At 44.1% G+C, this 26,864-nt stretch overlaps 1 protein-coding gene across 3 annotated transcripts in view; it reads right to left on the bottom strand.

Annotated features, from left to right (window-relative positions):
- Positions 1–326: 326 nt before the first annotated feature.
- CREB3L2 (cAMP responsive element binding protein 3 like 2) overlaps positions 327–26,864 on the bottom strand; it is a 128,555-nt gene continuing 102,017 nt past the window's right edge. For all 3 annotated transcript variants that reach the window (XM_003813426.4, XM_008965985.4, XM_055115420.1), the window contains exons 8-12: positions 26,627–26,695; positions 10,757–10,856; positions 10,349–10,475; positions 7,766–7,982; positions 327–5,895 (exon numbers count right to left, since the gene is read on the bottom strand). In XM_003813426.4, the coding sequence (XP_003813474.1) occupies positions 5,820–5,895; positions 7,766–7,982; positions 10,349–10,475; positions 10,757–10,856; positions 26,627–26,695 (589 nt within the window). In that variant the 3' untranslated portion in view covers positions 327–5,819. The remainder of the gene's footprint in view (positions 5,896–7,765; positions 7,983–10,348; positions 10,476–10,756; positions 10,857–26,626; positions 26,696–26,864) is intronic.

Genomic DNA, 26,864 nt, shown 5'->3' on the forward strand with positions numbered 1-26,864 from the left:
CAAAATCAAATCCACAGACAGTTGAAATCTAGTTAGGGAATAGTTAGAGGAGACAACAAAAATAACAGTCATGCTGCATAAGTCTCTAGAGGATACTGTTTTTCTTCCCGTGGCTGCCTGAAAAAACAATTACATTCTCAATATTCCTCCAACTAAGGCTTGGATTCAGTCCTATATAACATACCAATTGCTGGTTTGAGGCTCTTCTTTCAGGCCAAGTAGATATCCAGGAAAGAACGGTTCGGCACACATACACAAACCCATGCTCATAAAAAAACAACATGCTTTTCAAATTAGTACCAAGATTATAAAGACTGGGCAACATCTTACTATTTAAGAAAAAATATTTATTTGCAAGAAATGGAAATACAAAAGCATAACAATTTCAATTTATTTTTTTTTCCCAAACTAAGTACAAGTGTCCTACAAAGCTTTTTTTTTTTTCTTTTGGTATTTACTTAGCTATGATAAAGAATAAAAAGTCATTTAAAAAACGCGATAGGACAGATAACAGACTCACAACGTATTTAGATTTAAACACTGCTGGTCTACGTAACCTGTTACAAAAGAGAGCAAAACCTAACTGTCAGCATAGACATTAAAGCTCACCGTTGATTATAGCTCAGGGTCTGCTCAGCATTGTTTAAAAAGGGTCACTCACAGTTTTGTCAAAGAGTGCTGGTGTTCTCTATGAACTCATAAACTGTTTTATCTGAAAAGGTGATTTTCTAAGTAGTGTAAGCCATGGGTACATGGTGCAAAAAGTTCATGTTCTCACTCAGCTGGTGAGCGAAGGATGGGAGCAGAGAACAGAGCTAAAACCCCTGGTATTCCTTTCCCCAGATGTAAAGCCTGCTAGCTGGAACTCACAGAAGATTGGAACAAAAAGATAGGAGATGGACACCTGGGGGACTGCTCCAGCACGAAGGGAAGCGATGAGCATCACACAGCAGGGCCATTGCAGGGGACAGGTGCTGTAATTCCTGCCCAGAGAACTTGAAAGCTTACAGCGTGCTCACAGGAAGGAATCGGCTCAGCTAGTCCAGAAATTGCTGCATTTCCCATATTACTTAGTTCTTTATTCATCCTGTGGTAAAGAGTCACCCTTGTTTTCTGTATCTGTAAAACTGAAAGACTTAAAATTTACTTAGCGCAGCACGCAACACCCTAGTAAATGCTCAAGAAATATTATTTCCCTTCCTTCTAGAAACCAAGGCTAAATAAAACATTCCTGAATTTTATGTTGTCCAAAATAACAAAACAAAACAACACCTAGTTTTTTCCTGTGTTAAGTAAGTGCTGGCCCTTTGACCACAAAGACATGGAACATTAATCTTCAAACGGGCCAGGTTCCTTTGCCCTGAGAAATGTTCCGCTATGAGGATTTATAATACCTTTAATCCTGGCTGGTTGTTTTTTTGATGTGATTGCACTCCTGCAAACTGGGATTTTCCTAATGGACGTAACCCTATTTCTTTTCTCCTGATGTGCAAATCTGATAGTGGCTCACTTTTAGGAAACCACTTTTGAGCCTTCGGAAAAAAATTTTCCCCCACACCCACCTCAATCTAATAATAAAAGAATATATACAAAATCTCCCGGTGACGAGGGATTCCTCAGTCATCCTGGATTTATATATAAGGCACAGTTAAGGCACAAATGAGCATGTAAGGGAGGAATGTGCATGTGTGTGTGTGTGTGTGTGTGTGTGTCAGAGAGAGAAGAAGGGAGAGAGAAGTATAAGCATTTGGGTCTTTTGAATAACTATTATTAATGTTTCCTCAATCCCTTCTATTCCCCAATATTCCCTAGGGCCTCAGGCAACACTCTTCCTTATGAAACTGAAAAGTCTTAGGAGTAACTGAATGAATGAGTGAATGAACGAAACATCTAAGTCTTGTCTCTGGATCCTTCACAGCCCTCACGTCACCACCACCTACTCTCTCCTGTAACTGCCCTCCCAGCGGGGCCTATCCTAGCATGTGTCTATGGATAGTCTCAGCTGAAGGTGGCCAAATAAAATGACTCTCAAGAGGGCACTACCTGCCCACGGCTTCACAGGTCCAGCCAGCCCAGCAAGCAGAAGTGCTGGTGTCTTTAACCCAGGTTTCTTAAAGACTGGCTTCAACAGAACCAACTGTAGTGACTTGGGGCAGATGAAGGGGAGGATGAAGGTCTTCTAGTGCATCTCTGCCCTCTCCGTGTTGGCAAGGTTGGCATGAATGGGCCATTATTCAACTGGGGGTGGGATGTCTCCATTTCTGGAGTGTGCTCAAATTCACACCTCGTATGACATGTGGGCAGAGGAGCTGGCCTGGAGAGGCCTCTGATTCTGCCTCTACGCTTTTGCTGGGTCTGAGGACATGGGAGGGAGGAGCCATAAAATGCTGGAGAACAATTTTAATAAAACACTTATAAAAAAATGCTGGACACTTGACTCACTGCCAGAACAAAGAAGAGCCAATTCAACATCCCAACTTTATGGGCACGTAAGATTCACAAGCTGAACCAAGAGATTTAGGAAGAAAAAAAAAACATGGTAATTATAAGGGGTCTGTGAATAAGTTAAACTAAAAGCTGCTTTCACAATCTACAAATTAGGCCTCCAAATCAAAATCATTTATATTAACCAAAAGGTTATCTAATTTTGCCCATATTGGTGTCAAATCTCATCCCCACTCCCTGCCAAAAAAGAGCAACCTAGTTCAGCTGTCGGATTTTTATATAACACTCTCTTTATGTGAGCTAGACTCCAGAGTCCTCACACTTCACAGAAATTCTTTCTTAAAACTGGCACTGCAGCCTTTCATTTACAATATCCCTTTTTAAGTGCAAAGTCGAGGGCTGTGAAAAGAACCACAGTGGGGGGTCTGGGTTACTCAGGTCTTATCCAGTGAAAAATTAGTTCTCTGAATCTTTGCAAAACATCTCCTTCACTGGTGCAATCTAAGAAAGGGAAATGGGAAACTTGTTTACATGATGAAAAATATAATTAAGGGATTGACTCTTTATGGCTTATGGCCGCTCTGACAGACTCGTATTTCTCAAAACTTACATTCAGAAGACACTGTCTGCCACTATTTGAAATCTTTAGAGCTAACCATAAGTTAATGACTAGTCTAAGAGGCCACTTGGTGGGGAAAACAAATCCACTGATATTGTGGTCTTAATCCCTGAACAGAAAATGTGCACACATCCATTAATTATTTGGAACCAATCTGGTGCTATACAACTCTTCTGTGTCCTCTTGACCCCATTTTGTCCTCCTAAAGGGACAACTGTTAATTCCTTTAACCCACTCAAGCAAGGAGTGGAGGGCAGAGGTTTATCTAAAAGAGCAGTGATGTTGGTTCTTGGAGCCCCCTTAAAAGGGCCATCTGAGCTCTCTGCCTAATGTCCCATTGTCTACATAGATTCCGTTTTGGAAGGACAGTTTCCCAGAGAAAGAGTCCTGCTGTCTGGAGGTCTAGAGAGAGTGATGTCAAGCAAGGGTAGTAAGGGAGAAAATAAAATCCTCAAAGCACTAAGGACAGGGGCTAGAAGTTTCCTTTATCTTCTCCCTCCTCATTTAGAAGAGCATGTTTCCTACTCTACGTCTGGGAGCCTTGAAAACCCAGTCTGGTTCAGTTGCAGCAGGTACATGGGTTGGCTCATTCTCTCACTTCTGCCCCTAAATTTGAAACCTTTCCTTCCTCATTGCCCTAATGCTACTTGAGTAAATCTTATCTTTTTGCCTTCTTTGGGCCCTATAGGCTGCCTATGCCTGATAATGACCTGACAGTTTAAAAGAGAGGGATGCGTCAGTGGAGGCCCATGGTTACCAGACACCAGCCAGGCCCAACAGGATCTGGGCTGCAGACAGTGGAGCAGAGAGAAGCAGAAGCAGAACCTACTAGCAACCCTCCTCCTGCACAGCCCAGACAGTCTCCGCCCTGGCTAATGGGAGGGACAACAAGAACCCTCCAGACAACAGGGCTGCCAGGACTACGGGGGCCCGATCCAGCTTCCACTCACAGTGAGAAGATGAACTTGGCCGCTTTCCAGGCTGGAACCATCTCCAGCATAGCAGAGAGAGGGGAATCACTCACAGGGAGCCCCAAATGGGCCTAGACAGACAAGGCAGGGACCGACTTATGAGGTATGACGACAAATGTTAATAACATCAAATCCTGTACCTGATATGGAATGGAAGCCAGGGTGTGGGCTTAATCCCTCTAAGTACAGGCTCCAATAACAATGCAGATGACGTGTGTGGGGGTGGGTGGTGGGGGGAGAGAGAGAAGGAGAGACAGAGAGAGAGAGGGAGAGAGAGAAGCCAAAACCAAAGGCATTTCAGCTGCTAATAAAAATAAAATACAAACTCTATGCACATTTCCTACACAAAATCTTTCCCAAGCTCGGAAAAAACACTTGAGGGTTTTCTACATTACACAATAAAAAGGCAATTTCCACTTCTTATTTATATGAAAGAGGAAAGATTTTTTTAAACTACAAAAGTTACTTTTAACCATAAAAAAAAAAAAAAAAAAACTAAAACTAGGTTGGGGGTTAGGTTGTATCTCTTTGGGCGAGCTGCAAAGTAGCCAAACCTGACTATCAAAGGTAAGAATGTGGATACACAAATGTCACCTACCCCACCCTGCTTTGTTGAGGTAGGGGACGAGGAGGACAAAGTGGAAGTGTGGAGGGAGGAGGGGGCCAGGCAGGTGTGGAAAGCCAGCAAGGTTGTCTGAAATGTCTGTTGTCAGAACAGGGCTTCCCCTTCTCTGTCATGAAAACAGGATAGAAAAAGCTTGTGGCCAGGGAGCCCGGGGCCTGAGTGAGGCATTGTGTCATCTCTCGCTCTGAGCTCATCCTAGAGGCAGACACATACATGCTCAAGGGAACTTCTTTTTCAATGGTAATTATTCCAGTTAAAAGAAAAAACAAAGGAAAGGAAACAAAACATTGTCTGGAAAGACAGGGGATCCCAGAGCCTAGGGGGCCCTCCTAGCTCTGAAGGCTCGCAGAAAACTTGGCTAGCTTGAAAGGAGGCATCGATCTCTTCAGTGTGGTTGCTAGCAGGAAGCCTCGGCAAGCTAATAAATACTATTTACAAGTGGGGAGGAGAAGCTGGGGAGGCAGAACTATGGATGTGTGGGGAACCAGGTTGTGGGAGGTCCTAAACGCGACAAGATGGGGCAGGTTTGCCTGGAGTAGAAAAGCCTGATCCCCTCAGGCATTGCACTTGCGGCCTGAGAATATGAACGAGAGCCCTCGCCTGCCAGTGCTGCTGCAGGAGACGAGACGATCCAGCGAGGGCTCCCAGGGGGCAGAGTGGGCGGAGGGCTGCTGTCGGGGGTGTTCACACCAGAGACCCCAGTGCGAGCAAGGGAGGACATGGGTCAGTGCTTTGCCAAATACCAACAGGCATTATGGCATTTTTGTGGCCAGAGTCTGGGGTCTTGACTGAACAAGAGCCATCTCGTCTCCAAAGCGGGGGGTTACACCTCACAGGTGCACATTAGGCAGTATCTTTTTGGCACTATTGGTGGAAACAAGCCTGCTTGTCCCACCTCCAACCCCTAAAATAATTTCCTATGGCAGTAAGAGAAAGGAAGGGAGGGATGCAGGCTCCCTTCTGCACAGGAGGGGCATGGACCAGGGGGAGATGCTCTCTCACTGCAGGGAAGTCCCAGGCTGGTCTCCCATCTGAAGCCACTAATGCTTGCCCATGTCTTCATGAAGATCCAGTGGCAAAGAGGAAAAGCTGATGACAAAGGTGGTTTGGGGATGTAAAAGTAGAGTTAAGGGAAAGGGAGGGGGTGCAGGCAGCCTCTTTAGAAAGTGGTGTTCACTCTTCTGTCGAGTTCTACAACTTTTAGTGTTTCATTCCCCTCCAGTTTGGCGCTGACCCTGTGAAGGCATTAAAAGGAAAACGAAGTATTAGTCACCAGCTGTTAGCTACAATTCTCATGCTTTGTAGCGTGATGCAATCATTTAGGGGTTGCAACTTGGTGAGATGGCCTGGGCATGTTTCTTGTCCTTTTCTCTCCTAGTAGCAATTCTCTGTTTCCAAAGTCCCCTGCTACCAGCCTCTCCACTAGTCCACATTCTTACCTTTATCTACACCCAAGGCATCCCAACCCTACTAAGGATAATCATGGTGGCTTGATATTGATCTGCTATGAGATGCATTATATTATTCTATTTACTTAGGATGTTTAGCCCTATGCTAAACTCAGGGAAGGAGAAAATAAAATGATAAGAGCTGATCCTTGGCCTAGAAGAGCTAATAATCCAGATAAAGATTTTTAACAATGAGCTAATTTGAAATAATAATAAATCCATAACAGAAAATAAATACATTATTAAATTGTGTAACAACCTGGAAAATTTCTAGGCATTCAGAGGAGGGCTAGGAGGCTTTGTTATCTAGGAGACATCACAGAACAAATGGGATTTGAAGGCGGCCTTGAACAGCTTAGCTGAGAGAAGAGAAACTGTGTCCAGAGCCAAGTAAGCAGGCACTGGGTCTTCTACAGATCCCAGCGGTGGCTACGTTGGCAAGTCTCTCTATGACGGGAATAATAATGATGCCTTACCACATGGGATACTTAAAAGGATTTGTATGATACTGTTTCAGTAGCCCTCATCCGAAAATCTAAAATTCTAAAATGCTCCAAAATCTAGAAATTTCTGAGCATTGACATGATGCTCAAAGGAAATGCTCACTGAAGCATTTTGCATTTTTGGATTAGGGATGCTTAACTGTTAAGTATAATGCAAATATTCCAAAATCTGAAATCTATAACACTTCTGGTCCCAGGCATTTCAGATAAGGGATACTCAACCTGCCTCACATCTGTAAAGTGCTTAAAATAGTAAGTGCTAGTAAATGTTAACTATGTATGTATAATGTACACACATAAAAGTACTTCATTATACACCTTCCCCTGCAGAATTAGGGGATGAAAGCTGAAGAATCTGAAACAAAATCTTTCCCATTTACATCGGAACAGCCTCATTTCTGGGAGGCACAGGAGCAGAGTTCAGCTAAATCACCAACCATGTCACACGTAACCAGGAGCATGCATGCAGGCCCAGGGACCTCCCCTATTACAATAACAATACCTTGCAGTCACATAAGCCTTTATGTTTACAAAGGGATTTTTCCCAGAAACTGAGAAACAACTCATGTAGAATTGGAGCCAAATAGAGGTTGTTCTCAATATGGAAATGTGTGCACAGTGCCTCTTAAATGGTACCCCTCAACATACATCTATAAGTATAAAACTATAATATGTATAGTTTTAATTAACACATGTGTATTTACATATAAATCATAAACATATATTGACATATAGCACAATATATATCTACTCCCTAGTTGAAGCCATGGAACATGTCTTAAAGTTGGATTTGCACAGTAAACACATTGTGGTTACCTGGGCTGTGCATTCACTCGTGTGGCTTGGAAGGGAGGATGGAGACAGTGGCGGAAGGGCTTGAATCCCTTCCCCCACTTCTTGGTGCCACCACGCCAGCTCCCCGCTGATGCAGCAGACATAGGGGAGCTCATGCTGGCTTTTTTCCCCATCTCTGCTCAGGGCAACTGTTGGCTGGCAACAGACTCTCTGCAGTCCCAGGTCCTGGAAATAGGTCCTGAGAGAGCTGAGGGACTGAACCAGGCCTATGGAGAGTCTCAACCTCACATCCCAGGTTGCTGACTCATAACCCACCATCAGTGCACTAGAGGAGTTGGCTCTGTGTCTCTATGACTCACAGGTGCTGCTGCAGCTCCAAAAGCACTGACTTCTCCAGGCTGGTCTCATTCGAGATAATGAAATGGGGAAGATCCACATCCGGCCTGGACTCCAGCCCTGACACCCTGAGCAGGGAGGAACCTCTGTCCCAGCCCCCCAGCTCCCCAGCCGAGCCCGGGCTAGATGGCTCCTCTGGGGGAGAATGTTCCTCGTAGATCAGCAGGTTTCTGGATCTCACTGAGGACAGAGCAGAATAACAAGGTGTTAGCAAAAGACCACAGGGGTCCAACACATCCCCTCACTCCAGGTGCTCAGGGCTGGTGGCAGATGACAATGTGTGTGTTCTCGTTGCCCAGAACCGTGGGTGCCAACAGGATTTGGCTTTCTATAAAGACTTTAGAGCTTCGGAGTTTGTGCATTGAAAAATTATACCAATTATACAGTGCTGGAAGAACAATAGAAAAGCAAATAAACACAAGGCAAACTACCACCCCCACTGCTTTGAAAATATAAAACTGCCCCCCTTACCACCCATAACCATCTAGGGAAAATGATTCATGGAGAATGGGAGTGGAATACTTGGAGATGTCCAGACCCAGCTAAAAGAAGCAGCATCCCCAGTGAGTAGGTCTGGCAGGGGGATGAGGTACAGGGCATTTCATTTAGAAAGTGAAGAGGAGACACAAAGCCAAAGCCATAAATCAAAGGATAGAGACAATCTCCTTTGTTTTGTAGGACAGTCACACAGCTAGATGGCTCTGTAGCAATTTTCCATGACATAGAAACTATGCTTCCAATTAAATTTAGAGAGATAGTTCCTTGGGGGGAAAAATTCTCAACAGGCCACTGAAATTATTTAATTGGAATGCTAGCACTTCTGTCATACCTGGCAGAGACACACCTGCCTGGTGAAGACCACAGACGTTTCAAGATGGCAAAATTTTCCCTATCCCAAATCCAGTACAGTAGTCCTCCCTTATCCATGGGGAATACATTTCAAGACCCCCAGTGGATGGCTGAAACCGAAGATAGAACTGAACCCTATATATATGGTATAAGGTATATATGTATAGGAAAAACCATACAGGGTTTATATATGGGCATATAGCATGTAAGGTTCATATGCCTTTTCCTATACATATGTACTTATGATAAAGTTTGATTTAGAAATTAGGCCCAGTAAGAAATTAACAATAATAATAAAATAGAACAATTCTAACCGTATCTTCTAATAAAAGTTACATGAATGTGGCCTCTCTCTCTCAAAATTTCTTATGGTGGTGTACTCAGCTATTTTCAGATAACTGCAGGTATTTTTATTGGCTGCAGGTAGTGTTTCTTATTATAGTGTATTCAGCTATTTTAAGGTAACTGCAAGTATGTTCATTGGCTACAGGTAACTGAAAGCTTAGAATGCAAAACCTCAGATAAGGGGGGACTACTGTACCGCCTAACCCCATGCTCATTCCTATAGGTGTAGGTGTGAATTTGTGTGTGTATTCCTTACTCACCATCCCTTTATTTCTAGGTGAGAACACCATACGCTTCTTATCTGACACCGGAGTCCCCATATTCTCTAGATCTTAGGCATAAGGTTTTGGAAGGCAGGCTGATTCTTTTTGTTTGTTTGTTTGAGATGGAGTCTTGCTCTGCCGCCCAGGCTGGGGTGCAGTGGCACGATCTCGGCTCACTGCAACCTCCGCCTCCCGGGTTCACGCCACTCTCCTGCCTCAGCCTCCCAAGTAGCTGGGACTATAGGTGCATGCACCACCATGCCCAGCTAATTTTTGTATTTTTAGTAGAGACGGGGTTTCAGCATATTGGCCAGGCTGGTCTTGAACTCCTCACCTTGCTGATTCTTTTTTTTTTTTTTTTGATGGAGTCTCGCTCTGTCGTCTAGGCTGGAGTGCAGTGGTGCGATCTCGGCTCACTGCAAACTCTGCCTCCCAGGTTCACACCATTCTCCTGCCTCAGCCTCCCCAGTAGCTGGGACTACAGGTGCCTGCCACCAGGCCTGGCTAATTTTTTTGTATTTTTTAGTAGCGATGGGGTTTCACAGTGTTAGCCAGGATAGTCTCAATCTCCTGACCTCGTGATCTGCCCGCCTCGGCCTCCCAAAGTGCTGGGGTAACAGGCGTGAGCCACCACGCCCGGCCCTGACCTTGCTGTTTATTTAATTTCACTTTACAAGCCCTTACTATATACATTGCATTACATTACTCATACAATTCCACTCAGTGGAGGCAGAAACACAGCAGTTCTCTTAAAACGTCACAGAAAGCGACAGACTCTTTCCCTCATCTGCTTCCCTCTCCCTTATCAGAACTCAAAAATTAGATGTCAGAATGGATCAGGGAACACAGTCTAGAACAGCAGTTTGCAAACTGTGCTCTGTCAAGCTCTGGAGAATTCCCAGTGATGCCGCAGTCCAGTGGATGAGGGGCCCCAGGGGAACCCCCACTTGCCTCTTCAAAGGGAGAAGCTCCACTTTTACCACTTTTTAAACATTGGACTTTCACAGAAGATTCCTTTTGGAAGGCTGAGAAACCCAGCTCTAGGGAAATAAAACAAGACCCTGCCCAAGTTGCCACGTGCTGTCTTACCCACGGAGGCTGTGTAGGGCTCCTGCAGGGAATGCTGGCTGGGCAGAGCCATCTTGGTGGCAGAAGGATAGGGCCCGTAGCCTTGAAAGAAGCTGCCGAATGCAACGGCAAAACAGAGCACCACAACCTGTGGGAGAGAAAGAGGGGAGAGAGAACACGAGGGGCTGTGGACTTCAGCCTCTGGACAGCACAGCTTTATACCCAGGGACACAGACTCTCCTCTTCAGGCCAGTGGACTGCACCCACCAGTCACATCACCAGAGTGCCTCACCGAGGAACAGCCTCAGAGTGGAGTTCCTCCATGTGGTTTCTCCTACAGCACAGCACTTGGCCTTGGCAAGTGGAGGGAGAGGGGAGACAGGGGCCAGGCCAGGGGCGGTCACTGTGCTACCCTGCTGGGAAGCTCACCATGAGGCAGGTGCCAGTCTGCGTGCCAGCTAACTTGCAGGTTCGAGAAACCTTGCCCATCACCAAAGTCTGAAGCTTCTGGAGTTGCTGAAGGAGAGTCCTGCCAATGATAACAACAGCCGTGAGGGGAGTCTGACAGAGAAGAGATGCTTTTTGATCTCTCCATGTGACCCAAGAAGGCCGCCGTGCCTTTGTGCCTGCATTTCAACAGAGCCCCAAGGGACAGTTTCCTCTGGAAGAAGATACGAACACCAGTACCTTCTAGCACCATTGTCACAGAGCTCACTGGGGCTCAGAATCAGCCTTCACACTTGAAAGTCCTGTTCTTGCACTGCCCTGAGTTAGAGGTAACTGCCTCCACATTACCCCTGACAGGCTGTGGCTTGTTTCTCAGCGACTGAGAACAAAGGAAAAGGAACACTCTGATTGGATGGTGGCTAAAGTCAGAATGGTTGTGTCTCTCCTAAATTCCTATGCTAAAACCCAGTCCTCTATGTGACGGTATTAGGATGCAGCACCTTTAAGTCATAAATGGAGCCCTCATTGACGGGATTCATTCCCTTATAAGGAGCTGAAAAGACTAGAGTGCTTCCCTTCCACTATGAGAGGACACAGCAAGAAGCTGCTTTTTGTGAACCAGAAAGCAGGCCCTTGCCCAACACGGAATCTCCCAACACTTTTACCTTGGACTTCCCAGCCTCCAGAACTGTAAGAGATCAATTTCTGTTGTTTGTAAGTGACTTCGTTTATGACATTTTGTTATAGCAACCTGAACAGACTAAGAAAATGTCGATTAAAAGAAGAACTCATTTAACCAAGAGATGAGAAACATTGACAAAAACATAAAAAAGGGACAAAGGCAAAGAGAAGGAAAAATAAAAAATGACCAGCAGAGAACAACCGAAGGAGTGGCCAGAGGTGGGGGCTGTGACTGGAAATGCCAACACAGAGTAACAGGCATTCACAGGCAGGTTAGAAGAGAGAGAGAGAAAGGAGAGGAAAAACAAGAATGGCTCTGTTTAAGGCAGAGAGGCAAACAGCCACCTGCAGCTCAAGCCTATGGTTCTTAAATGCTCACAGCACCACCAGAGTCAGAAACGAAGCCAACATATGAAAGAACAAAGATGCCTGCTCAACTGGACCCTCACGCCCAGAGTCAAGGGTCTTTAAAACCATCCTTTGAAACAGATTCTAGCCTTTCTCCAGGAAAAAGACAAGAGAGCAAGAGCAGAAAAAAAAAAAAAAAGGAGACGTTTTATCCCTAAAATTGGACAACTGTGCCTCTCCTTAAAAGGCAAAGTTTGAGGGATAAGAACAGTCTTATATACTCTGCTCTGTGTGACATCAGCACACAGAGCAGATGGTAAAATTCTTTGCAAATTCTGAACACTGCAAGGCATAGAAAAGGATCTGACAACACACCCTCCTGAGTTAGAGCACCCGGGAAGAGTTCCCTGTGAGTGGTGTAAAGAGTTGAAGCTCCTCCTCATCCTCATCCCCCACCCCCAAACCCAGTGCATATGGCAAAGTGGAAAGATTTTATGAGCAGATGCTTTCTCTTGGGTCTCAAGGATTCTCGGAAAATGTGTGCTGTGATGTAACAATGTTAGACAGCCACATAAGTTCACTGGAAAACATCATCAAATCATTTGTTCACAGAATGCTGTGGGCTTTCGCAGATAACTTGCTTCTCATCACAGTCTACCCCCGAATAGCATTCAGGTGCTAGAAGGACAAGCAGATTTTTCCTGGGCTTACATCTTCACCCCCAGCTAGTACCAATGAAACAAGTTCTCCCAATTTGAGCAAATTAAGGACAGGTTGGCCACAAGAATGGTTTTGCTTTCAGCAGTTTAAATGGATAGGAGTGGTGGGTGAATTGGAGCAGCCCTCAGCACACAGAGTAGATGCTTTCTGGACTCAAAACTCCTTTCCGGGCCAGGCGCGGTGGCTCACGCCTGTAATCCCAACACTTTGGGAGGCCGAGGTGGCCAGATCACGAGGTCAGGAGTTCAAGACCAGCCTGGCCAACATAGTAAAACCCTCATCTCTACTAAAAATACAAAAAATTAGCTGGGCATGGTGGCGGACGTCTGTAATCCCAGTTACTCGGGAGGCTGAGGCAGGAGAATCGCTTGAACCCAGGAGGCAGAGGTTGTAGTAAGCTGGGATTGCACCATTGCACTCCAGCCCAGGCAACAGTGCGAGATTCCGTCTCAAAGAAAAAAAAAAAAATTTCTATGCGTTTCTATCTACATGACATTTTCCCCAGGTATAGTGATTTTAATTTAAGCAACACAGAATCATTCATTCTATTAGTTAATATCACTAATTTAAGTTCTATTTAATGTGAAGATCTTTTTTTGTACTTAATCGTACATTTTTGTTTCTGTTTATATAGAAGTATGATTGAATGTAGTTTAGACCTGGTTTATATTTAAATGTATTCAGGTACAATTTTTATTTTTCTTTTTTTTCCTGGAGATAAAGTCTTGCTCTGTCGCACAGGCTGGAGTGCAGTGGTGTGATCACAGCTCACTGCAGCCTCAACCTCCTGAGCTCGAGCAATCCTCCTGCCTCAGCCTCCTGAGTAGCTGGGAGGGAATACAGATGTGAGTCATCATGCCCAGCTAAGTTTCTTTTCTTTATTTTTTGTAGAGACAGCGTCTCTCACTTTGTTGCCCAGCTCGTCTGGAACTTCTGAGCTCAAACGATCCTCTCACCTCTGCCTCCCAAAGTGCTGGAATTACAGGCATGAGCCACTTACACCCAGCACCATTTTCTTTAAAAGCATTTTGTATGTTTACTTAACGCTGAGAAATACTCAACAGCGTAATTACTTAAAATTCTACTTAAAGAAAGTTTGCAACTAAATGGTTCTATGATGCAGCACCTTTCCTTCCTCATGAAACTTTTTCTCTGTTCTCCCAGGACTTCCCCAGAAAATTCCCTTCCTACCCAACAGCACAGCTGCCTTTTCCTTCTGCACTGCCACTTCCTGAGTGTGCATTCATTCTCACAGCGAGATTTCACTGGCCGAAGCATATATTTGACTCTCTACCACCTGTAATGCCAGCCCCAAAGCCCTTGCTGGGTTCTCCCTGCTGATATTTCTTCAAGTCCTTGGGCAAATTTTCAGGTAAGCCCACAGAAAAGACCACATGGCTCAAACCCTTTCCTCTTATTGCCAACCACTCTCTATGGTAGGAATGGGTCTCTCCTTCCTGCTAAGCTATGAAAAGCAGTCTCCTGTTCCCCTGGCCTGCTCAAGAGCTACTTCTGTAAGTGACAGCTGCCACTTTTCCTGGGCACCTCAGTTTTCCACTGGGCGCTCCTGCTGCCTGTAAGCTGGTGGCCGCAAGGTGCTGAAGTTTAGCTATGCTCTGGGCATGAGGGGGTAAGGTTGCTCCATCCAGGCTTCAGTTAGTACCTTTCCAGATGGTACCAAAGCATGTTACTTTTGCTCCAAAGTCTTAAGCTGTTTTGAAAGGGGAATGACCACTTCCATTTTTTACCAACAATCCCTATTGACCAGCAGCCAGCCCGTACTTCCTCCCTGCCCATCCCCTACCCCTTGCCTAGTCCTTAGAGCATGAATAGCTTAAAAAAAAAAATCCACACAAGGAATCAGTCCTCCCTTCCAATTTCTGGTTGATATCTCTGGGCCCTGTACCCCTTCCCCTAGGATGAACAGTCTCCTAGGAGGCTCCCCAGTGCCTCCTGAAAACAGACTTTCAGCAGGCCACATACACCTGAAGCCCACTGAAAGAATATCTTAGGCTCAAATTGGAATCCCCCATTCCCCAGTCACAGGTGTAAAGTGCTACAAGTTGGGAAGAAGGACCCTTCAAGAAGGGCTGCAGAGAGCAGGGAGGGCTGGTGTTTCCTGACTGCACAGCACTTTGCTTGGCATTCACGGACACATCCTTTCCCAACTCAAGATGACTATATTCTGAATTCACTGCAAATGAAAATGGTTGTTTAATAGTCCCTGATTTCTAACAGTTTATAATCTAACTCTTTAAGATGAGCAAACATGTAGTTTAAAATACACATTTTTAGTTTGAAATGTTGGTGGAAAGCGCGACAGTGACTAATAATATGCTGTTTGCCATTGCTTCTCCTACTGGTGCTGGAGAAAGTAAACGGAACTGATGGTGGAAATGACAACATGTGCAAGGCCCCATCAATCAGCAACACTGAGGCATTTCGCTCAGTCATCCCCAGAATCCAAACAGACTTCTATGATCCAATAGAGTTTGGGAAATTCACACACATCCATACAACAGAAACACTCCTTTTCATCATAAAAAGAGAAAATGAACAATGACAGGGTACTGAGTGCCTACTACTTGAGTTCCAAGAACTACATACGCTAAAATACTAAGCAATCATCTCAAAGTCACGTAGCTAATAAGTAGACGACCTAAGATGTAAACCAAAACCTATCTGACCCCATAGCTTGTGTACATTCCAACATGGTACAGCATGGTACCGTAATCAGTAACCTACTAAAATTAATAATAAAGCATGTCTTAGTTAAGTAGATTTTTCTTAACTCCAGTAACATTAATATTATGTTGACACCAGCCCAACTGAGATATGTCCACCATTAAATATGAAAATATTACTATTAAAAGAGACTAAGCCATAGACGGAAGAGCCACAATAAAACCCATTCTGATGGCTAGGAGATGCATACTAACAAAATTTCAGTAACAATGACACAAAAACCATCAAGGCAAATAAATATTGTGTGGTATTTTCTCTGGATACATCAAAGATAAAATGCAGATAATAGATAAAAGAATCAAGGGTACTTCTTGCCTAGTTAAGGTGTCAGGAAGTCAAGCCTGGGCTTTATTTAGAAAAATGGAAAATATAAAACCTGTCTCTCTGTGAAACACCAAAAAAGCTGATGAGATGGCTTTAGAATTGCTAAGCTGATGCATATATATCAGGAGGATTGGCTCTAAAGGCAAAGACACCTGAGTTTCAATCAGAGGATGACTGCTATGTGCCTTTATTCAAGTTAAGTTCTGAGTTTAGGCAGCTACTCAGATGAATTCCCTTGACCACATCAGCTCATGGAATAATGAGAAAATGCCCCCTCCCAGGGTAACTCTGGGTTTGCTGAAGCAAATACATCTTTGAAGAGTGCTTGCTGTCTCTTTTCACTGATGACAGATGAGGCCAGTCCTTTTTATGGGAAAGCCTGTGACCTCATAACTGATATGTTGGTTTGAGATGATGTGGCACTTTCTCTGATGTCACTGAGACAGATGTCACTGCCTGCAGCAATGGGAGCTTGGATGACAGCCCCCACCCTACTTGCATGAAGGGCTGGGTGGAGAAAAGACAGCCAGCAGATGAAATGGAAAAGTTATTTTTAAACTACAGCTATAAAAAGTCAACCGCAGGACAGATCCAATGGTGCCTATGAAGCTCAGTATACACTTCCTCTTTATTATTGTATTTTAAATCATCAGTGATCATGGCTAATTATGGCCTTAATGAATTCTTGGGCTTCCGGGAACAAAATCTTAATTTAGAGAAAGGAATACTCTTAGCATACGTTTATCTGGGCCAACAGATTTTTCACAATTTGTTAAATTGGAGTGTCCAACACTTGATTGAAAATGTGGATTTTGTCCTGTGGTGAGATGTAAAAATAAACTCAGTGGCTATCCTCATGCAGTTCCTTGCAAAAGAGCAGTGGAAAGCAGCTGCCAGGCTTGCCCAAAATAAACCATCACCCTGTATCTTGGGAGGCATATCAAAGGAAATTGGGCAAAACATTCAAAAGAATCCAAGAGTGGGAGACACAATCTTACAATAACTGGGAAATGCATCAACAGTCTCATGTTTTCTTCGTCTTTGGTTTAATTTTGCTTTTTGTGTGTGTTTCCTTATTTACAAAAGAAAGAATGAGAACAGTCATACAGTTATTGAATGTTGGACTTTGAACATTCAGGAACCCAATTTCCCACTGGAGTCAGAAACCAGGAGCAGGAAAAAAAAAAGTGGTGGTTCCCAATTATTTGCTGTGCTGGGAGCTTCAACTTAGGCCCTCTCTGTAGACATACTTTCTTTTTTTTTTGAGACGGAGTTTCACTCTTGTTGCCCAGGCTGGAGTGCAGTGGCGTGATCCAGGCTCACTGCAACCTCCGCCTCCCAGGTTCAAGCAATTCCCCTGCGTCAGCCTCCCAAGTAGCTGGGATTACAGGCATATGCCACCACGCCCAGCTAATTTTTTTTGTATTTTTAGTAGAGATGGGGTTTCACCATGTTGGTCAGGCTGGTCTTGAACTCCTGACCTCAGGTGATCCGCCCACCTCGGCCTCCCAAAGTGCTGGGATTACAGGTGTGAGCCACCGCACCCAGCCAGACATACTTCCATCAAATCTTACAACACATCTTAGAAATGGAACTCTCTGGGAAGTGGTGTGTGTGGGTGCACATATGTGTGTGTGCCCATATGTATGCGTGTAAACTATTCCCTGGGTAAATCAGCCTCCTTCAGAGATGAAGGAACTTTTTCACAGCCTTATGGAAGCACCTAGAGCAGTCATTTCCAAATTCCAAATCATGAACCATTTGTGGGTTTGTGAAATCAATTGGGTTGTGACTGGTATATGTTTTTAATGAAATGGAGTCAAATAGAATACACAGTATCAGAGGGCATTGTATGCTGTAAAGAACTATCGATTTGTGAAGCATTCATATTAGTGAGGTGTATGATGTATACGTACATGTTCATGTGGTAGTCTGGTGTGCCATTTACACTGCATAAAATGTAAAATAATTGTACAATCAAAAAAGCCTGAGTGTTACTTATCTAGTGCACACAATTAAAAAAAAAAAAAAAAAACTTGGCCAGGCACGGTAGCTCATGCCTATAATCCTAGTACTTTGGGAGGCTGAGGTGAGCGGATCACTTGAGGTCAGGAGTTCGAGACCAGCCTGGCCAACATGGCAAAACCCTGTCTCTACTAAAATATAAAAATTAGCCAGGGGTGGTGGTGTGTGCCTGTAATCCCAGCTACCTAGGAGTCTGAGGAACAAGAATCGCTTGAACCCAGAAGGCAGAGGTTGCAGTGGGCCGAGATCACGCCACTGCACTCCAGCCTGGGTGACAGAGCAAGACTCCATCTCAAAAAAACAAAACTCAGGTGACGATCAGGTGACCTCATGATGGAAGAGATGAGCATCCATGTCCTTCTGAGGCAAAATCCCCCCTGAATCCCTTCCCACCCCACCCGAGTCACATCTAGAGTTAGTGCCTGGGAGGTTCTGACGTGAGAAGGGGGTGTCCAACAGCTGAAACCTCTACCTCAAAATCCTGGGATGGAGGGCAGGGAGGTGGTGGGATACAATGTTAATAATTATAAGTTCTACACATTTCATAAGGATATTTAAGGAAAATCATGAACAATCTCAAAGACATTTAAATACTAAAGTGTGTCATACACAAAAGACAACCATATCAGCTCAAACTCCTAAACCTTGAGTAAATACCTATATGTTTATGGCCTTTTACTTAAGTTTTGAAGGTTGTTCATGGGGCTCTGGCCTAAATGAAAAAAAAAAAAAAAACCGTATAAATTTTCTCCTTTTTCTTCCTGTGTTAATTGCTACATTACAAGAGGCTTCTTTATTTTGTAGGAACCAGAGGGCATTTCTGAAATGCTATATTACCTACTGGCCCAGGAACAAACACTGGCCAAGGAACAAAAACTGAGGCTGTGGAATTTTGAACTTTACACTAAATTACACTAAAATGCCTTTTAAATCCCTCTGGGGAACTTAGTTTAGTACCCAATAATCCTTTGAAGTTTGAAATATTTCCACGTGGAAAGAAAGTTCACACTCTTCACACAACCAGAAGTTAGAGATAATGCAGAAATGAAAAGTGAATTAAAACCAAGGTAAAAGTGTACAGTAGAGTAACTTGGGTCATTTATCAGTCCTCAAATAGCTTCTTTGTGTGCAGCTGGGGGTGGGTTCAGCCAGTTATTGTCAGTCTAAGAGAGAAGAGATGAACCCACACACAGAAAACCATAATAGTGTGTAGGGAACAAATATACAAAATTAGTGCAAACAGACACAGCTGTGTGGGCTAAACAAACAGACCAGGAGAGCCAGAATCCAGTCAAAACCCAGTAGACTTGGCTGGAAAGACCTTTAATAGGAATCATATAGAGATTGTCAAGAACAAGAAAAGTAGAGTTAGAAAGACTATAGCTAAGAGGAAGATCAAAGAGAAAGATTAAGGAATTCTTATTTCTGATAACAATAGAGATAAATGTCAGGCAAGCATGTCCCTTAATTCTGTGAGGTCTGAGGAAAGTGTACAAATGAAGTCCACATGCCACACATCTTAAGGTTTCTCCAAGTCAAGCAGCCCAACACCTGCTCCTTCCGGCTCCCTCTATGGCCAGGTTTGAACAGAATTCTTGGACTTCCCAGGGCTGCTTGCCAAAATGTGGTAGTATAAGCAGAATTACTCCAGGCCTCAGCCTGCTCCACACCGTTGGAGAGAGACAGTCTCTTGGGTCTTCTTGTGTTCCTACACATTCTGCTGTGGATGCCAAGATGGAAAGGCTCTCACTGCTCTTTTATGATGGGCCACCTCTCAAGGTTGTTATGAAGCTGGTAACCTGGACAGATGAGGTAATGTCTCTCCCTGGGCAAGAAGCAGGCTTACTGATTGCTTGCTATCAAAGCAGTGGATTCTCCAAGCTCAGGCTTCCTTAACTGTGACACAATCCCCACTGAGAGCACAGCATCCACCCGGATCTGTCCTGGTACCTGGGGGCAAGGAGAACTGATACATATATGCTGCTGCTCACACTGTCTGCTGAGCAATAGAATCCTTTGTCTTTGACCCAGGAATCTCATATCTTCTATAAATAAGGCTAAATTGAATCCCAGACCTGACATATTGTGAAGGATGTCATGCACACACCAGGCCTGGTTCAAACTCCATATGCAGCCCTCACAAAGAGCTGTCTCTGTCTACCCCATTGGCTTCAGGGGTGCCCACTGGTCACCAGGTTTGCCCTTCGGAGAACAGATTTGGGGTAGAAGTCCACATAGGCCCTGGAAATGAGCTAAGACCTTTGGACAGGGAATTCCAGGATCCTAGGTACCGGAGTAAGCTCTAGAGGGCTAGGGTGAGAGCTCCAGATGGACGCATCCCCTTGGTCCTGCCAACTACACATCCCATGGAGGGGGACATGGCTGAAGGAGAGTCAGCACAGGGCCCTCTAAAACACTGAGTCCAAATCAAGGGCCCTTGTGTCCAGGTCTAAAGTTGGCTCTTGCTGGGGCAAGGTCCTTGAAGGAGCAAGAGGTATAGCAGCAAGAGAAACCAAAGTAAGGACCAGTTCAAAAGTTAAGTGACCAAGTTCTCGTCCCCATTCTACCTCTAAATGTTAAGATGACTTTAACCCCACCAGGCCTCAGTTTCTCCTTCTGTAAAATAAGGTGATTAGCAGTTCAATACAATGATATCTAAGGTGTATCTCAAGTCTAAGCTCCTATGATTCTACAAATCCATGCTCAAGGAGAAAAGCTGTAGCTCACAGCCCTAAAGATGCCTGAGAACAAAATAAGAAATAAATGGAGCAAACTGAGCCACAAACGCCTACAACTAATGGGCCGGGCAGTGTATGTGCATCACTCATGCAGAAGAAAACTATACCAGTGGGAAAAAATGACAAGATTTCTCAGGGATGAGACCAGGGTGGGGCCATCCAGAAAGCTTGCAGCTTAGAGAGGTGCATTCACTTAGAAAAGCCAGAAGGATTCTCTAGCAGCCACACAGGCACTGCTCAGACACCAGCAAGTGAAATGTATTTCTTGATGGAGCACAGGAAGAAGGGCCCCCTGGGAAACCATCTCACTCCCATCTTACACATTTCCTGATAGCATGCAATTAGCGGATCACCTCAGCAAAGGAAGTGTGAAGGTGCTTTCACACCACTTCAGCTCTGTTCCCAGAGTCTCCCAGAGAAAAACTGAAGAAAGATGAAAAAGACTTCCTCATCTACTCTCCTGGCCCTGTCCTCTTCCACTTTCCATAGCTCAGATAAAAGATCTTTTCATCTAGAAATCAATAATAGGCTAGGTGGCTGCTGCTGAGTCCAGTACAAAAAAAAAAAAAAAAAGAAAGAAAACCATACTCAGGATTGACTCATAATCCGAGCACAAATTTTCATCTGGGTAGATGGGAAAGTCCCCTGTGGGGTATTGTATAGGGGTGGAAAAAAGTAAAGAGGTATCATTTTCTTTCATTTGGTCAATGATGAACAGCCACTCACCTTCCCTGCCACACCATGCATATGAAACAATGGCCCCCAAGGCCTCTCCATCCCCCATTTCTGGTGACCCAGGATCCTGTTCACTTATCAAAGTTGTTCTACTTCCATCCAGCTGCCTCTGAAGGATGATAATATGAGAAGCATCAACAGGAACACACACACAGGTGTGCATTCCCCAGCCCAGCCCTGCACACTGCTCAAACACTGGTCACCTGCATGGGGTGATGTGAGTAAAGGGTCCCAACGTCTTCCCTTGCCCAGCGCCCCAATCACCAGCTCCCCATGGCTGGCTCTCGGGCAGGGAATTGCCAATGCTTACATCAGTCATTTTGGTTACTGTGGTGTTCTCTGAGTGCCACAGACGCCCTTGGCAGAAAACAAAGAGAAAGGGGGAAGAGCAGTTAGAGGAACTCTAGGTCCATTCCCCGTTTGAGCGAAGCAGCCCTGCTTTTATCTATTTCCCTCTCAAGCCAAAATACATTAAAAGCTACTGGTTTTGTTTGTTTGTTTTGAGATGGAGTTTTCCCCTTGTTGCCCAGGTTAGAGTGCAATGGCGTGATCTCGGCTCACCGTAACCTCCGCCTCCCAGGTTCAAGTGATTCTCCCGCCTCAGCCTCCTGAGTAGCTGGGATTACAGGCACACGCCACCACGCCCAGCTAATTTTGTATTTTTAGTAGATACGGGGTTTCTCCATGTTGATCAGGCTGGTCTCGAACTCCCAACCTCAGGTGATTCACCAGCCACGGCCTCCCAAAATACTGGGATTACAGGCGTGAGCCACCGCGCCAGGTCTTAAATATTATGATCTTAGGAGGTCCCCGCTACAATTATCTGTGGGAAGATCACAGATGAATCCATTGCCAGCCATTACTACCATAAAAGCGTTGACCACGAGGAGAGGTGAGTCTTGAAGAGGGAGAAGAAATGGGAGAAGAAGACACACAGAGCCACTGCGCTCCTGAGACTCAAGGGAAGGCACAGAGTACAGGGAAGGAGGCCAAGGGGAAGAGGAACATTGACAAACTTGTTCTGCTTTGTAAGTAAAATAAGCCAGACAAAGACAAATACTGTATGGTATCACTTACATCTAAAGAAAAATTTAAGTCAAACTCACAGAAACAAGAGAATAGAAAGGTGGTCACTGGGCACTGGAAGTGGGAGAACTGGTCAAAGAATACAAACTTTCAGTTATAAGGTAAATACATTCTGAGGATCTACTGTACAGCATGGTGACTGTAATTAAAAATGCCATATTATACACTAGAAGTGTGCTAAGCATTGGCACCAAAAAGAAAAAGAAAAAAAGGTAATTATGTGGAGTGATGGATGTGTTAATCAGCCTGCTTGTGATAATCATTTCATAATATACGCATACATCAAATCGTTACATTGTATACTGTAAAAATATGCAATTTTGTCAATTATGCCTTAATAACGCTGACAACAAAACACATAAACAAAAAACTTTCCCTGCTTTAACAGGTGGCTAAGCTACCCCTGGTCACATTCAGTAACAGCAGACTGTCAGGGAAGGCTCAGATCCCAATAGCATGAAGTAGATTATTATTATTATTATTTGAGACAGAGTCTCGCTCTGTCGCCCAGGCTGGAGTGCAATGGCACAATCTCGGCTCACTGCAGCCTCTGCCTCCTAGGTTCAAGTGATTCTCCTGCCTCAGCCTCTCAAGTAGCTGGGATTACAGGAGTCTGCCACTACCCAGATAATTTGTGTATTTTTAGTAGAGATGGGGTTTCACCATGTTGGTCAGGTGATCTCTGACTAACAGGTGACCCACCCGCCTCGGCTTCCCAAAGTGCTAGGATTACAGTCATGAGCCACTGCGCCTGATCAAGGTAGATTATTTTTAATGGTGAGTCAAAGATCCTGTAGAAATGTATATGTCCAGTGTTTTGTTATGTGGAAATAGTTCTTAACAAAGAAGTATGTACAATATAAATACATACACATAAGATATTCCAAAACATAAAGATACCTCTGAGTGAAAGGATTCTTTTTTTTTCTAAATTATTTTTACAAGGAGCACATATTATGTATGCATCTTCCTTAAGTCGAAACATATGATAAACAAGTAAAACTATATCAAACTAAAAAGCTTCTGCACAACAACAACAAAAATTAACAAAATGAAAAGGCAGCCCACAGATTGGGAGAAAATGTTTGCAAACCATATAAACCATCATGAGGGGTTAATATTAAAAATATATGAGGAACTCATACAACTCAATATCAAAAAAAACCAATTTTAAAAAATGGGCAAAGAATCTGAATAGACATGTCTCTAAAGAAAACATAAAAATGGTCAACTGGTATATGAATAGGTGCTCACTGACACTAGTCATCAGAGAAACGTAAATCAAAACCCTACATGATATCACTTCACATCTGTTAGTACTATCATTATAAAAAAGACAAGGCGTGAAAAGTGTTGGCAAGGGTGTGGAGAAAAGGGAACCCTTCCACACTGTTAATGGGAATGTAAATTAGTAAAACCATTATGAAAAACAGTGTAGAGGTTCCTCAAAATATTAAAAATAGAACTAGCATATAACCCAGCAATCCCTCTGCTGGTATATACCCAAAGACAATGAAATCAGCATCTCATGGTTACTTGTGTACCCATGTTCATTAACAATGAAGAGTCTTGCTTTAGAAAAATATTCTGCTAATAACTGGAGGAGAAATGATAGAATTCTATAAGGCTACTTTCAAACCCCTAATGTATTGATCTCTCTAGCCAGTAAGTATACATTGTGGAGAACCAAATAACCAATTTTTATGTTCCTTCTGATGGAGGCATGTAGTAGAACCTATGAAGAATTCTTACCAAAAACCAAAACCAAACAAAGTAGAGTCTGTAGTGGACGAAGCACTGTGCTAACGGACACCACAAGGACATTACAGGTAAACTAAGACCAGGGAAGACTCTACAGGACAACTGACTCGGCCTTTACTAAATAACAGCAAAGACATGCAAGAGAACTTACAGACAAAAAGATATGTAATGGACATATCAAACAGTTTGAACACATGGACCTTATTTGGATATCTGATTCAAACAAGCAAACAAAAATAAAAATGTGGAAGGAGGGAGGGAGGGAGGGAGGGACAAAGGAAAGAAGGAAAGGAAGGAAGGAAGGAAGGAAGGAAGGAAGGAAGGAAGGAAGGAGGGAAGGAGGGAGGGAGGGAGAAAGGAAGGAGAAGGGGAAAGGAAGGAAGGGAAGGAAGAAAGGAAGAAAAAAGAAAAAAAGAAAGAAAGAGAAAGAGAGAAAGAAAGAAAAGGAAGGAAGAAAAAGGAAAGAGAAGGAAGGAAGGAAGGAAGGAAGAAAGGAAGGAAGGAAGGAAGGAAGGAACAAGCAGCACAGTCCACCTGCAGAGGAGAGGAGAGACTTCCCAGGCAAGGTAGTGGGTCGGTCCTTCTCCCTCACACACCCGGACATCGCCCCAACACATCCCTGCTGTGCCTCTGCTGCCCCCATGTGGCCCAGGGAAGGCCTGACACGGAGCCTGTAGAGGACGAAACCTGAACACAAACTCCAAGGAGGTCTTTGCTCTTCCCTTTTTCGCCAATTCTTGGCCAGGATTTGTCCCACCCACCCATGAACATGGGGCTGCTGCGGAAGCAAGTGCCAGGATGGGTGCCGGGAACGCCTATCGGCTTAGGATGCTAAAAACATGCATACATATGCTGGCTCGGGGAGCAGGATCCAGAGAACCAGAGCCGCCTCAGGCAATCCCCCCAGGGGAGAGGAAGTGGAGATAAAAAGAGAGGAAGCCCCAGGAGACTAACGACCAAAGGCAAGCAGTGAAACCAGCTCCCTTGCCTCATGAGATCAAGGTAATGCCACACTAAGTTGGTGGCACTTCCTCCCTTTGGGCAGTCTGTCTTACAGAGCACTTGGGGTGAACTGCCCCTGACTGCTATCTGAGCACACATTCCCAGAAATGCAGAGAAAATTTCAGGGGGATCCCACTGGCGGTAGTTTTAGCTTATGTCTATATTAGCTGGCTTTTTGAGCAACAAACCATGAAGAATCAGGAAACGGGAATTAAATTCATTTGTTATTATCAAATAACATGCAAAGAGATTTAAACTGATCCCTTAATATTTGCACAATTGTTATTGGGCATTAACACTGACCCTTAATCTGATTAAATTTTTGTTTACACAGTAAGTCCATTTTTCTCTGCTTAATTTGTTGGATCTCTAACACTCAGGGTGACAGGAGTCTCTAAGAAATAATTGTCACAGCACAAGTATGTATCATGTGTGCACATGAACACATACATTCATGAAACTCCCCAAAAGCCAGTTTCTTAACCCTGCACTTTCACCCCTTTCTCTTGCATATGAGCCAGCATAAACCTCCATATACTCCTCCCATATCCAGGCTCCACAGCCAGACTGCCTGGGTTCAAATGCAGCTTTAGCAGTTACTGTGTGACCTTGGACAAATCACCTAAACTTTCCGAGTTTCAGTTACCTCCTCTATATAGTGAGGATGATAATAATGGCACCTCATAGGGCTAAATGAGTTCATAGCTGTAAAGTGCTTAAAATCGCACTTGGCACAGCAAGTGCTAGAGGAATTTATCAACTTGGTACCATTACAATTTTTGTAAAATGGGTTTGAAATGCAATTAATAAACTAGCTAATTTTAAAAAACTAATTTAAAAAACAATGATTTTCAGCCGGGAGCAGTGGCTCAGACCTGTAATTCCAGCATTTTGGGAGGCCAAGGTGGGGGCAGATCATGAGGTCAGGAGATTGAGACCATCCTGGCCAACATGGTGAAACCCCATCTCTACTAAAAAAAAAAAATACAAAAATTAGCCGGACGTGGTGGCGCGTGCCTGTAGTCCCAGCTGCTCAGGAGGCTGAGGCAGGAGAATCACTTGAACCCGGGAGACAGAGCTTGCAGTGAGCCGATATCATGCCACTGCATTCCAGCCTGAGCGACAGAGCAAGACTCAGTCTCAAAAAAAAGAAAAAAAAAATACCAATGATTTTCTCTTTTTTTAAACTAATAAGTATCATTTGCTACTAAAATTAGATTATAATGAAGTGGCCAGTGCCTCCTTGGTCACCTCTAAATTTTGATGTCATTTTCAGGAGAATCAGGCTTGTTGATCTTATTCTCCTCCAAGCCTCTTTTTTAACCCCCTAGTCATAGTCCTTGTCATGATCAGCTTCTTCTTCAATCCTGTATCATTTAGGAAAAGAATATGCATGTATGTGTACATGTATGTGCATATGAGAGTGTGTACATATGTGTATTGTGGATGTGAACATGAGAGCATGTGTGCATATGTGTTTGTATGTGTGCAAGAGTAGCAGGTGTGCATGCGTGTGTGTGTAGCAGGAGCAGGTGGGTGGAGTTTGGCCATGCTGAGCATCTCAGCACAACTGCACTTTCACTGTGACCTCCTCCACTTTTCTGCCATCCCTGGTTCTGGATTCTATCCTCTTCCTTCCCCACCTTCCATTGGTAGCACAATCAGCTCTCAGTCCACTGACACTTACCTATTAGTGTTTTCTAGAACCTCTACCTTCTTCCGAAGCTCCAAGTTCTCAGTTGAACAAGACTCCACTCTACAAAGGAGGGAGAAAGAAGAAAATTATTATCCATAGAGCAAACACTAAGCTAGGAGCTAGGGTGGAGGTAGGTGGGGATGAGGAAAAGGAGGGTTGGGGGGATCTGCCACCCCATGGAAGTGTGGGAAAGTATTGAAAGAAGGATGAAGAGACTTAAGAAAAAAAA

Source organism: Pan paniscus, chromosome 6 (assembly GCF_029289425.2).
Source record: "Pan paniscus chromosome 6, NHGRI_mPanPan1-v2.0_pri, whole genome shotgun sequence".
In the NCBI taxonomy this organism is placed as follows: domain Eukaryota; kingdom Metazoa; phylum Chordata; class Mammalia; order Primates; family Hominidae; genus Pan; species Pan paniscus.